This window comes from Leucopleurus acutus, assembly GCF_964270905.1.
Source record: "Leucopleurus acutus genome assembly, chromosome: 3".
Lineage (NCBI taxonomy): Eukaryota > Metazoa > Chordata > Mammalia > Artiodactyla > Delphinidae > Leucopleurus > Leucopleurus acutus.
Genome location: NC_139145.1, coordinates 19,377,444 through 19,390,530, shown reverse-complemented (window position 1 = coordinate 19,390,530; position 13,087 = coordinate 19,377,444). Strand labels below are relative to the sequence as shown.

The 13,087-nt window shown below is 58.4% G+C and overlaps 2 protein-coding genes across 2 annotated transcripts; both read right to left on the bottom strand.

The window, feature by feature from the left end:
• Positions 1-4,325, bottom strand: DOK3 (docking protein 3). Its single transcript, XM_082835584.1, has 5 exons — positions 4,294-4,325; positions 3,070-3,375; positions 1,295-1,394; positions 1,010-1,182; positions 1-911 (listed from the first exon to the last, which is right to left on the bottom strand). The coding sequence occupies exons 1-5, from the start codon at positions 4,294-4,296 to the stop codon at positions 213-215; spliced, it is 1,281 nt and encodes a 426-aa protein (XP_082691710.1). The 5' UTR covers positions 4,297-4,325; the 3' UTR covers positions 1-212.
• Positions 4,326-6,408: 2,083 nt separating this feature from the next.
• On the bottom strand, positions 6,409-11,750 carry DDX41 (DEAD-box helicase 41). The gene is made up of 17 exons (XM_082835386.1): positions 11,679-11,750; positions 11,481-11,591; positions 11,044-11,203; positions 10,889-10,963; positions 10,700-10,760; positions 10,438-10,574; positions 9,935-10,007; positions 9,679-9,832; positions 9,465-9,601; positions 8,463-8,625; positions 8,170-8,301; positions 7,821-7,892; positions 7,620-7,716; positions 7,331-7,480; positions 7,175-7,246; positions 6,948-7,058; positions 6,409-6,768 (listed from the first exon to the last, which is right to left on the bottom strand). Exons 1-17 carry the CDS (start codon positions 11,703-11,705, stop codon positions 6,632-6,634), a joined length of 1,869 nt encoding a protein of 622 aa, XP_082691512.1. The 5' UTR covers positions 11,706-11,750; the 3' UTR covers positions 6,409-6,631.
• Positions 11,751-13,087: the final 1,337 nt, after the last annotated feature.

Below are 13,087 nucleotides of genomic sequence, written 5' to 3'. Positions count from 1 at the left end.
TGGAGAGGAGAACTAAAAGGCTTTATTACCAGCAAATTTGTACACTGTACACTGGGGTCCAGCAGGGCACCTGAGGGGTCCTCCCCAGGCTGTCTGCCTTGTCCCTCCAGGCTAGAGTGAGTGTGGGGGTGTGTCTGCAGATGTCCATTGTTCCCCCGCCCTCTTGTCCCAGGGAGAGAGCCTTCCTCTCCTCCGGCCGCCACGATACTCGGTCAGGGCCTGTCGCAGGGAGCCGGTCCCTTCCTGCGCTCGCGGCTCAGCAGCGTCACCAGCTTGGCCTTGAAGCCCAAGTGGGCGCCGGCGCGGGCGCAGCCCCCGGCCTCGTCGCCGTCGTCGGCCAGCTCCAGCTCCAGCAGCCGCCGGTACTGGGCCTCCAGGCTGCTGTCATGGGCCGCGCCGGGCCAGCCCAGGTCCTGGCTATTGTGGTAGATGTGGCTGGCCAGGGGGCTGCGGCCGCCCGGGCCCTCCTGCTCCGGACAGCCGACGTCGGGCGCTGGGCCGGCGTCCAGCACGCACAGGTTCTCGTACAGGTGCTCGGCGGCGTCCGGAAGCCGGCTGGCCCGCTTGCACACCGACGCGTAGAGCGCGGGCGCCGGCTCGTCCGGGGCTGCGGGGCCCAGCAGAGGGGGCAGGCTCTGGGGCCCGGGCTCGGCCGCGCGCGCCCTCCGGGAGCCGGGCGCCTCGGGCCCCGGGGGCACCTCCCGCAGCTCCCCCGGAGGCTCCAGCGAGGGCAGGGAGGTGGCCCGCGGCAGGGGCCAGGGCTGGGGCCCCGCCGTCTCCGGGAGCCGCTCCCGCTGGCGGGCGATGGCGGCGGCTACGGCCCCGCATAGGTCGCGGGAGCGGGGGCTGATGAAGGCGAAGAGGCCCTCGCCCGAGTCGCAGCGGCGGCCGGCTTCAAAGGAGAACACGCCCTGGGCACGGGCGGCACGGGGAGTCAGCGGCTGAGGGGCCGCCCGCCAACCGCTACCCTTCCCTGCGGGACCAGTGGGGCGGCCGCCCAGCACCTCACCTTGTCGGAGCCGAACTTGCGCAGGAATCGGTAGGGCCAGGTGTAGAGCGCCTGGGGGCTGGCGGGCTCGTTCAGCTGGATGGAGTCCTGGCCCAGCAGCAGGAGGTAGGGCCCCTTCAGCTGGCAGCGGGCGGCTGCCTCCGTCCTCTGTACCACCACTGGAAACTCGTCCACTGCAGGCACGGCGCCGTGAGGGCCACAAGCACAGCCCCCCGGGGGGTCCCGGAAAGATCCCAGCCCTGTTTGTGCTAGGGCTGAGGCTGCCCCTGTACCTCCCCGACTCACCTTCCTGCCAGGAGGAGTAGATGGAGTTTTCCTCCATCTGGACCAGGCCCTTCTTGGGAGCCTCTGCTTCCCCTGGTCCTTGGGAGCTCTCCCCTGTGCCCTGGGGAATGGGACAAGGTCAGAGGTTAGTGTCCCATCCACTCCTCTTCCCACATCCTTTCTCTGGGGTTCATGACAAGCAAGGGCACCCAGAGACTTGAGTGCCAGTCCCAGTTCTGCCCCTGACACACTGCAAGACCCTGGACACCCTTCTGAGCCTATTTCCCCACCTGCAATCCCCGCCGGCTCCCCCTTGAGGGTGCTGAGTGCTATAAAGCAGAGGGCACAAACGAGGCTGTCCATTGCCCTTGAGGTTGGCCAGCGACTGGGCCGGCCTGTGTGTGTCCCTGACAGCTTGGAGCAGTAAAGGGGTGGGAGCTTCAAGGGTGGGACCCACGAGTGAATGGCCACTTGTTCCTCCCATCTCTGGCCTCTTTCCCCATCTCCCACCATGTCCTTTGGGCTCTGACCCTGAGCTCTCCATCATGACCACCTTGGCCCATGGTACCATGGCCAGGGTCAAATGCAATGGCTTTCCACTGGTCTCCTTGCTCCTGTTTATTTCCCTTTTTTTTTTAATTATAAGAATTGTGGTAAAATATACAACATAAAATTTACCATTTTAACCATTTTAAAGTGTATGATTCAGAATTTTATCATCATTCCAAATGGAAGCCCCGTACCCATTAACTGTCACTTCCCATTCCCCCCTCTCCCCATTCCCTGGCAACCCCTAAGCTGCTTTCTGTCACTATAGATTTGTCTCTTCTGTATTTCACATTAATGGAATCATAAAATGTGTGGCCCTTGGTGTCTAGCTTCTCTGACTTAGCGTGTTTTCAAGGTCCATCCATGTTGTAGCATGTATCAGTGCTTCATTCCTTTTCATGGCCAAGTAATGTTCTGTTGTATGGATAGACTGCATTTGGTTTATCCACTCATCAGTTGATGGACATTTGCGTTGTTTGCATCTTTGGGCTATTGTGAACAATGCTGCTCTAAAGATTCTCGTACAAGTTTTATTTTGACACCTGTTTCAGTTCTCTTGGGTATACACCTAGGAGAATTGCTGGGTCATATGTTAACTCTATGTTTAGTTTTTGAGGAACCGCCACTCATTTCCTTTTGGTCCATCACGGATCCTGTAAAGCTTTAAAACTCTCAGCTTCTGTGTCCAACTCCCCAAAGGCTTCTCCTCACACTCAGAATAAAATCCCAAACTCCACATGTGGCCCAAGGCAGTTTCAGTTGGCTCCCACCGGACTCTCCACTGTTGCCTCTTCCTGGGCCCCCTCTCACTCCTTACCTTCCAGCCACACTGGCCTTTCTGCTGCTTGAACATCAAGCTTTTCCCTGGGCCCTTGCCCATGCTGCTCCCTTAGTTCAGGGGACTCCTCAGACCTGTGTTTAGGACACTCTTTCCTCAGATCTTTGCCTGGTGGGTTATTTTTCCTCAAGGATTCAGGCGCACTCTCCTCTCCTGAGAAGCCTTCCTGGACCATCCTAACATCCCCCTACTCACTCCTGCTCCCACCCAGCCTCTCATTTTCTCCATAGCATGCATGGCCATCTGAGATTTGTTCTGTGGGCTTCTGGGCTGTTTCCCAGGCTTCTAGGTGCTTCGCAGGTGCTTGCTGAGTGATGAGATGTGAATGAGCATGGAGATGAACAAGGTGTGAGTGAACTGGTCTCCCCGGCTGGCCCCTGGATGCCTTACCCGCCCACTCTGTGCTCACCGGGAAGGCCAGCTGGCAAATGGGGGCCATCCAAGACTGGCGGTGCTGTGCGGCCAGCAGGTGGCTTCGCTCCGTGGTGGTGAGCAGGAAGGCACCAGTGTCCCGCGGGCAGCTCTCACCGTCAGCCGGCAGCACGGATACGCAGTCAGCCAGGCGGATGACCCGCCGCTCTCCTCTCCGGCCAGGCCCCACAGACCTGTCACCTGTTGGCCCCAGGCCACCATCCCGGACCTCCCAGCTCTCTAGCCGTGCCACGCCTGATGGGCCTCCTGCATACAGTAGACCCCATACCTTCCTCCAGGACTTCTGCAGGAGATGAAGATGGGGGAGATGACCCTCGGGTGGCAGTTCTCCCTGCAGCTCAGCCTAGCACAAGCCACTTAGCAAACACTCCTGGCCACCTAGGCTGGCCTCTGCCTCGCAGCTCTTCAGGCCACAGAGGATGCCTTGCCAGAGCCAGCCCGGCAGCAGGAAGCGTCTGTGCTTGGAGTCGGTCAGCCCTAGCTTCAAATCCACCCCACGCTTTCCTAACTGTGACCCCCCCATAAGCACTAGGATCCTCGTCTCTCAAAAGATTATGAGAACACGGGGCTGGGGCTTCTACTGGGCAATGTCTGTAAAGTATCTAGCGGCCAGAGCAGACCACCTGACACTACTGCTTTGTTGGTGCACCCACCCCCTGTAAAGAAAAGGTCAATTGGGCCACGGAACAAGGGCTGGGGCGGGAGGGAGGCCTCAGTCTCATGATGGCAAGGAAGGAAACATGCAAATAGCGTCGAGCAAAGGAAACAGACGGTTTATCTGCCTGGGCAGCAGCTGCAGCTGAGCTGTGGGTGTGCAGGGCCTGCTACCCCAGGACAGGGCTGGGAGGACCTGAGCCCTCTTCTGCAGGATGGAGCTCCACTTTTGGGGGCTCCTCCAGCTCAGCCTCCAGCCCTCTCGAGGGGCCACAGTGCCTCTAGTAGATGGGATGGAAGGCAGTTGGATTAACCAGCCTCTCAGCTCTGCCCTGCCCCAAGGGTTCCATTCTTGGCTCCCCCCGCTCTTGGCTTCCCATCTGTAAATGAGGCAGGGTCTCGAAAAGGCCCACTCAGCCCAACCTGCTCAGGCTGAGAATGGGGCTCTGTTCCACTTCCCCACACCTGGGTTGGATTCCCCACCTGGACTCCTACCCCCATTCTCCCAGGTTCTGGTGGGCTGTCCAAGGCTGGGGCAGAGGCCCACCATCTGTCCCAGGCAGCTGCCTGGCAGCCAGGGTCCCCACCTTGCCAAACTTGATGTGCTGCTGGTAGAGGATGCCGTCCTTGATGGGTGTCTCCAGAGGCTCCATGGCCATGGCCGCCGCTCCGAGGGCCTGAGGAGACTGGTGACGGGCCGGAGGGGAACTCCTCACACTTCCCCTTCTGGCCACTTCCCCCTCCCTCTGTCCAGAGAGGCAGCTGCAGGGTTGGGGGAGGGGAGCCCTGTCTTCGGAAAAGGAGCTAGGATGGGGGTGAAGGGCATCACATATTTCTTCCTTGGGGTTCCAGCTGGCCCAAGGTACCCACTAGTGCCAGGCAGGGGCCTTGGACCACCAGATGACCCATGCCTGCCTGGGTCAGCTGGGTGTGAGCCTCTGACCGCAGGCTGGCTCCCGAATCAGGAGCTCCTACCCCTCCCCCATCCTGGGGCTGTTGTGTACCCTGGGGCCTGTCATTCCCACAGCCTGGTCCCTACCCCAGGACCTTTCTCTAGCCAGACTGGCAAATTCCTTGTTTTCCCCCTTGGAGTCCTGGTTGGTCTGCTTGTCTTTATTCTGGAAATAGTTCTAATGTTCACTTGCTCCTCTCCGTCTTCACAGCCCCTATCCATTGCCAGCTTTGGCATCTCCCCTTTGAACCACGTCCCCATCTGGGCCCACCGGGCCCTCTCTAACCCCAAACCAACCTGTCTCTTCCCTCCCTAAATGCTTCCTGGCTCCCAAGTGCCCTGAGGTTTAGCTTGGACTCCTTGGCCCAGCATTCAGGGTGCTGGGTATTCTGGCCTCCACCTCCCCCAGCCTGGCCCCTTCAGGGCACCTCTCACCGTGCTGCTCAGGGCTCTGGGACTTCTTCCTCTGGGAGGCCTCCCCAGACCACCCCACGCTGTCTGAGAGCACAAAGGCCCCAGCCCTCATGGCATGGCCCCAGCCACGTGAGCATGGGTGGCACGCCCCCAGCGGGTTCCCTGGAGAGCTCACAGGCTTTTTAAGCTCTGCTTCTTGCTAGAGTCCTGTTTCAGTCTTGTCTTCCTGGAGGCCAGTATGGGAGCTCTGCATATGAATCTGAATCCTGAGAACAGCCTCATTTCATTTATTCAGTGCCACCTCTGGGAAGGAATGTGTAAACAGGCTGAATACTGCTTGGTGGTCACATGTGGGGTGTGTAGCTTCTCGGGCAGGAAATCTTTTCCAAGGGCCTCATTCACCTGGCTTTGTGCCCACTGTGGCCCAAGCAGCCCTGAGCTCTGGCAGCCTCAGACACCATGTCCTTTGCATTCTCATTGCCATTTCAGCGATGAGGAAATCAAGGCTCAGAAACATTAAGTAACTTGCCCTAGGCCACACACCAAGTGACAAACATGGCTTGAGCAACTGCTGTCCTGCTGGGATAAGCATGTGGCTTTGCACATGAAGTGCCTGGACAGAGGAGCTATCACCAATGCTTTTTCTGTCTACCCTTTGCAAGATGCTGAAATCCTGGCCCATTTGCCAGCAGTCCCGTGACCGCTGCCCACATTTATTCATGGCTGATCTGTCTGTCCCACTCACCTGTGAACTCCTCAGAGGGCAACTGCCTGGCTCATTTGTGTCCTGAGCCCAGCAGATACCTGGGCACAGAGCTGGGTCAGTGGGTGCTTGTGGCCTGAGTGGCAGTCCTGTGGCATCTGCTGCCCCCTTGGCAAACAGAGCACAGGGTTCCCTACTGGGAGCCTGTGTGGGCAAGGGGCCTGAGGCAGGAAGTCTCCTCCTAAAGGGCCTTAGGAGAAGCCCCAGGACCTTTACACAGTGACAGGAAGAGGGAGGCTGGGGCAGGGCTGGAGATTATAACAGCCAATCAGAAAGACCAGTAGACCCAACCAACCATTTCCCCTTGGTCCATCAGTGTGGTTCTTCTCTGAGTTATAAATCCAGGTAGACTAGAGGAAATACCCTAAGCCCCCAGAGGGGAACCTGGGTAGGCAGCTCCTTCCACAACTGAGTACCAGCAGGTATAGCAGTAGTGGTGGGAGATGCCAAGGCCCTACCTGAGAGGGGCTCTGGAGGTCAGAGGGTGAGGCCTGCCCAGGAAGCACAGGGCAGAGAAGGCAAAACACAGAGGCTGAGACCAAAAAGGCTGGTGTTTTAATGGCAGCTGGGATAAAGAGGAGCAAAAATAGTAATTCTGGGGGGCACAGGGAACAGGCAGCCAGGTCCAGCCTGGCCCAACCCAGGCCAGCTGGGCCGAGGATGCTGGCTTCTTGCCCACGGGGCAGGGGTGTGTGGGAGGTGGCTGGAGCCCCAGGGACGGAGGCCCCTTGGAGAGAAAGAGGGATGACAGCCAGCTCAGAAGTCCATGGAGCTGTGGGCCAGGTAGTCCTTGCGGCCGATGTTGCTAACCTGCTTCGTCTGCATAGCCTCGAGTTTGGGGCAGTCGGTGATCCGATGGCCCAGGCCCCCACAGAAGGCACAGCCACGCTCTCCTGGGGGAATGGGGTAGCGGTGGGTGGGGGAGGAGGGTCAGCATGGTGATGGGGCCAGGCTCTGTGCCCCAGACCCTGGGCCCCCATCAGACCCCCAGGCCACTGAGGGGCAGAATGGACTTGTTCCGTGGTGTTCCCGTCACGCCCCCATTGGACTAGTGTCTCCCACCCCGTGTCACCTCCAATGTCCAGCATGGACTCGTCCCCGCAGTGCAGTACTTGCAGCACGGGTGGAACCTTCTGCTTGGCCTCCAGCAGCAGGGCTTTGAGATCCATCAGCACCGACTCATCTGTGGGGGTGGCGGAGAACCATCAGGTCCAGCCCTGGGCCCTGTAGCCAGGACCTGGCTGGTCATAGGTGGAGGACCCAGGGGACAGCCAAAGGTGGCCCTGGTGGCAGACTCACCACAGGCCTTGTTGATGAAGGTAGTGGCAATGCCTGTGTTTCCTGAGCGCCCAGTGCGGCCGATACGGTGCACTGCAGAGAGAGGGAACAGAGCATCTGGCCCACTGCCCAGGGGCTGGGACCTAGGCCGCAACCCCAGCCCCCCGAACAGCCCACCATAGTTCTCGATCTCCTCAGGCATGTCATAATTGATGACGTGCTGGATGGCAGGGAAGTCCAAGCCCTTGGAGGCTACGTCTGTGGCCACTAGGACATCCTTCTTGCCCTCCCGGAATGCCTCGATGGCCTTGGTTCGTTCCTCTTGGTCTGGGAAGGGTCAGGTAGGAGCTATTAGAGCGACAGCAAGAGTCTGGGGAGTAGTGGCAGGCTGGCCAGGTAGGGGAAGGGATAAGATGAGGGGCTGCTATGGCAGCGGGGTCCATGCCTATGCATGTGCCACGCTAACCTTTGCCCCCATGGATGGCCACAGCCTCAACCCCCTTGAGGAGCAGGTACTCATGGATGGCGTCCACATCTGCTTTCTTCTCTGCAAAGATGAGCACCTGTCCAAGAAAGCCAACTCCAGTCACAGGGGCTGACTCCTGGGCGCCCCCGCAACCTTCCGCCAGCATGCTGCCCCTGGGCTAGCCTGGCTGGCAGCACTCACGGGCGGCGGTGTCTTCTGCAGGCACTCAAGCAGGTACACCATCTTGGCTTCCTCCTTCACATATTCCACTTCCTGCCACCACCAGGATCAGGTTAGGTGGTCCTGAGAACAGGCTCACCAGCCATGGCCCTGCCACAGAGGATGGGCCCCCAGTCCTGGCTAGGAGGTGACCAGAGAGCCTCTTGCCAACGGCTGGGTACCATGAGAAGGCTTCCTGCTAAGGGCTGTGGCTGTGAATGAAACCCCTAGTGCCCACAAGGTGGCCCCCCACCCGGCTCCGATCAGCTAAGGGAGCCTCGCCAGATCCAGCCCTCACAGGTGAGACTGCCCATCAGGAGTGCTTGCCCACCTGGATGACATCCAGGCTGGCAGCCCCGGCACGCCCCACATTGATCGTGACAGGCTTTACCAGGGCGCTCTTGGCAAAGTTCTGAATCTTCTTAGGCATGGTGGCACTAAAGAGTAGAGTCTGTCGCTGGCCCTAAGAAAGAAGAAGGCTGGGGCTGAGGGCACGTGGGGCCTGGGGAGCCTGAGGGGCTGGGACAGTGGGTGGGCAGCACAGGGCCTTAGGGACCTCCAGAGTTGAATGTGGTGTGTAGGGGGAAGGTGGCAGGAGCGTCCCGGCCAGGTGGGGAAGGGCACCTTGAAGTAGGAGAAGATGGTACGGATGTCACCCTCGAAACCCATGTCGATCATGCGGTCAGCCTCGTCCAGGGCCAGGTAACGACAGATATCCAGGCTGACCATCTTCTTCTGTAGCAGATCCATGAGGCGCCCAGGGGTGGCCACCATCATGTGCACACCACTGGGGACCAAGGAGGGACATTGACAGCAGGGCCACCTGCTAAGCCCTACCTAGAGGCCGGCACTCCACCTTGTTCTGCCCTCCAGCCTCTTTCCTATCTCTCCTCACCTGATGCTCCTTGTCACTGCCACCACCTTGCTCTATGGACGGCACAAGGCTCTCCTGGAGAGCGCTGCAACCTTCTCGACCACCACTCTGTTCCACTGCTCTACCCGAGCCATGTGGTCACCTCGGCCCCACATACCCTTCCCCCAGGTCACTCCTCTTGCCCCCAGGAGGACGGTCCTAAATCTTCAGATAGGGCTCAGCCTGTGCTCCCACAGCTCCCTTTGTAGACCTCAAAGGCTCACTTTCGTAGTACAATGAGCTCATCTTTTCCATGTCTGCAACCTCCCTGACTAGCAATGCCTATGAAACAGGAAATGGGTTTGGTCTGTCTGTAACCCTGGACATCTAGTGATGTCTGTTGGGAACTGCACTGTGTGGAAAGGGCACAGGTCCAGCCATGCCCCAGAGCCTCAGCCTCCTCAATGGGTCACACTGAACAACCCTGACCTTCCTGGACACCCCGGGGCCCCCACCTCTTTGCCTTCTGCCTGGAATGCCCCGGCTCTTTGACCTCCCAGATGCCCCCGTTCCATCTGCTGTGTTCCCACAGTACCTCACCACATCCCTCTGTCCCACCCCAACCAACCTCCCCATTAGACTGGGGCTCATTGAGGGCTGGGCCCATCAGAGGCCTCTGCAAGGATCTGTCGAGTGGCTAAAGCAAAGGGTCCTTTAGCTTGTCTGGGCAGCGACTTTGGGGAAGCCCTTGGGGCGGGGGTGCCTATACTCACTGTCGGATGGTCTCCATCTGCTCTTTGACGGACATGCCCCCGATGCAGAGAGCACAGCGCAGGAGTGGAGAGCTGTCCTCCTGCAGCAGGCGGCAGTAATACTCCAGGATGCCGTGGGTCTGCCGGGCCAGCTCCCGCTGCAGGTACAGGGGCAGTGGCTGGCACCAGAAGGTGGCCCCATCTGCACCCTGTCCTCCAGGCCAGGCTTTCTTACCGAGGGGCAGATAATGAGTCCATAGGGCCCTTCACGCTTAGAGAAAGGTAACCTCTTCTCTTGCTCCAGGCAGAACATGATGACCGGCAAAGTGAACACCAGTGTCTTGCCTGAACCCGTGAAGGCTATGCCTATCATGTCACGGCCAGACAGACTGGTGAGAGAAGAGAGGCCTGAGGGTCAGGTTCACTGGAATACAGGGACTACTTCTCATCTAGCAACCACTCCTCCCCAGGGCCACCAGGTTCACACTCACATGGTGGGAATTCCCTGGATCTGAATGGGTGTTGGGTGGTGGATGCCCTTCTTCTTCAGGCCTCTCAGGATGGCTACAGAAAACAACACTGGCATCATCCTTGTGTCTCATAGGTACTCCAACAAGCCCCCAAAGCCAAAAAGTTGGCACTATGTCCTTCATGTTACAAATGATGAAACTAAGACCCAGAAAGAAAAAAAGAAAGAAAAACAAACACACAGACTTGTCCAAGGCCTCTAGGTTAAGCAGAGGCAGGATTCACACCCAGGTCTGTTTAAGGCCGTCATCACTTGCCCACCAAAGCTCCCTAATGACAGAAATTGGTAAATATGAACAGTTGCAACAACTGAAAATGGAGAATAAAGACAAATCTCTCCTTCTCAAATCCCTCATCCCCACTGACTAGACCCAATGCTGCAGTTGCTGGGCTTGGTGAGCGCTAGGCTGCAACCTTGCAGATATTTCCCTATCAAAATGTGGTGTTGCTCCCAGCTCCCAGGCACCTGCAGGAAATTTCATTTCCTTGAAGCTCTTGATGGGTGGTGGGATACCATCTCCTTCCACCAAGATGTGGTACTTCTTCCGTACACGCTCATGCCGCTCTTCAGACATGCTCAGGACGTAACGGGGTGGTGTCCAACTGTGGGTGGGTGGCAAGAGTCAAGAGAGCCCCTGGGCACAGCTGGCTTTGGGGTGTTCCCGCCAGTCTCCACCACATACTGTCTGAAGTAAGAGTGACTGACTTTCCAGACTGGAAAGACATACCTAGTTTTGATTGGATCGTCATACGTGATTCCCTTAGCCATCTCCTTCACTGACATCAAGGCTGAGGAAACAGATGTGGCTCAGGGCTGGTTCCTGCTTCCCAGAGGCCAGGCCCTTTGAAATATAACATGCCTAGGACTGGGAGAGGAGGCTCAGTCCACCTCCTCTCTGCCCTAGCTACAGCCATACCTCGACCCTCAGCCACACTCTCCAGGATCTTCTCCTCTTCCTTCAGTTGCTTCTCTTTGGCAGACTCCTTGCGGGCTGACCAAACAAGCAGAAGATGTCAGAGAGACACCAAAGCAGTGCACCAAGCTGAGCCTCCCGCCTGCTGCCCAGCCCACCTTCAGCCTTCTCTTTGAGGTGCTGGTGCTGATCCAGGAGGCTGACGTTGGACTGAGGGCCCAACGGGATGTCGTCCTCATCTCCCCGCGCCTCGCTGCCGCTGTCCTGCTGCTCCTCTTCCGCAGCTCCCTTGCGTCTTCGCTGCAGCAGCTTCTGGAGCTGAGGTTCCACCAGCGCCCCACAGAGCCGAGCCCAACGCACAGTGGGGCATCGGGCCCAGGGGCCTGAGTCAGGATCCTGGCTTTTGGGACTGGGTTCTGTGCCCCGAGGCGCACAGCTGCCCCACCCCTCAGATCAGGTCGCCAGTTCCTCGTTTGCGTGGGGACCACGCTCCCGTGTACTTGACACCTTACTCCGCAGACCGGGGACCACCCCCCATCCCACCGCCAAACCCCCATCTCCTGCCCTCGTTCCACCCTCGAGCCGGGGCCCTCACCAGCAGTTGCCGGCGCTGTCGCAACGGCACGTACGGCACGTAGTCTTCGTCGTCCTCATCGTCTGCCTCGGAGCGGCTTCCTGTGGCAGTCGCCTCGTCGGTGCGAGCCCGCTGCAGATACACACGAGTCAGACCCGGACCCCCGCCCCCCACTTCACGATCGCTCGCGACCCGCGCGGACCCCCACCCGTCTCCCACCTTCCGCTCGGGTTCCGATTCTTCCATCCTCTGCTGCACGCATGCGCACCGCGGTAAAACCCCCCCGCCTCGCCTATGATGAGATCCAATCAGATGTGAAGAAACGGACGTCGGCGCCTAGCAACGACCTCTAAGTGCCGGATCGCGCAGAGGGACAAATTTTCTCCTGAGCCCCTGTCTTGCGGTGTGGCGTCTCCGCCCCCTGTGGGCGGCTACGCAGCTGTTGCCAGGGCTGAGGGCGAAAGCGTCAGGCAAGGTATTGTGGGACGCTGGAGGACTTGGAGCACGCGCTGAAGGCGCAAAGCGAGTCGGGTTGAGTCGTGGGGACCGCTGATCCCGAAGACGGCGGTGTGCTGGGTCCCCAGCCTCGCCCAGGGCGTGACGTCACCCGGCACGCCCCCGCCAGCGGACACTGCGCCCTCTCGTGGCCGGGGTGCGGTGGGACCCAGCCAGCTGGGATCCCGACCCGCTCTCTATCCCGCCCCCATTAACTGGCGCGGGCCAAGGAGGGCAGGGCGGGGCTTGAAGAGAAAGTGACTCAACACACGCTGCCGCTCTGACTGGTGTTCTCATCTGTGTGAGATGCCTATGTTCAGAGTGGTGAGGGATAAACAAAATGATGACGGTGGGTTTTAACTGAGGGCCTGTATATGTATGTAAACGATTATTTAATGTAAATGCTGTAACAGAGCTCAGAGTGTGACTGGGGAACCAGAGAAGGCTTCGAGGAGACCTGCATCTGAAGTTACAAGGAAGTGTGGAATCTCAGAGCTGGGAATGCAAGAGAGGGAGAGGCTTCCTGATAGAGGGTCTAGCAGGAGTGAAGTTCTGGCCATGTGCAAGTTCCCAGGGAACAAAGTGATCACGTGGCCCGTGTGGGGTTGGGTAGTCAGAGCTAAGGCTTTAAGGTAGACCCAGAGCATGCAGGGCCAAGACTGTCAGGGTGATTTCAACTTCACTGGGAACTTTTAAAGACGAGTGATGGGTCAGTGCTATTTTCTTCCTTCATATATTAAACATGAGTATGTGCTGGGCATTGTGCGTAGTGTCGAAGCAGATAAGCTTGTGAGGACCTTACAGATTAGGTGAGGAGACAAACACAGATAACTGGTTTTGAGATTAAGAAATCTCGAAGACACAAAAGGTACCACTTTTGGAATTAGCATAAACGCAGGGCAAACTTGATTCTCACAGTAAAAGTGGCTTCTCAGTTGAAAGAAAGGGATGTGAAAGTTATGGTGGAATTCATGAACAAAGTGTTAACTGGGAAGAGGGAAACAAGTGAGCAAAAGTCAGAAGCCCCGAGGGTGCCAGGCCTAGCTGGAGACTGAGGTCATCAGGTGTGGAGAGAGTGTGCCAGAGGCAGGGGCCGGGCTTAGGGCCCTCAATGCCATTCTCAAAAGTCTTCT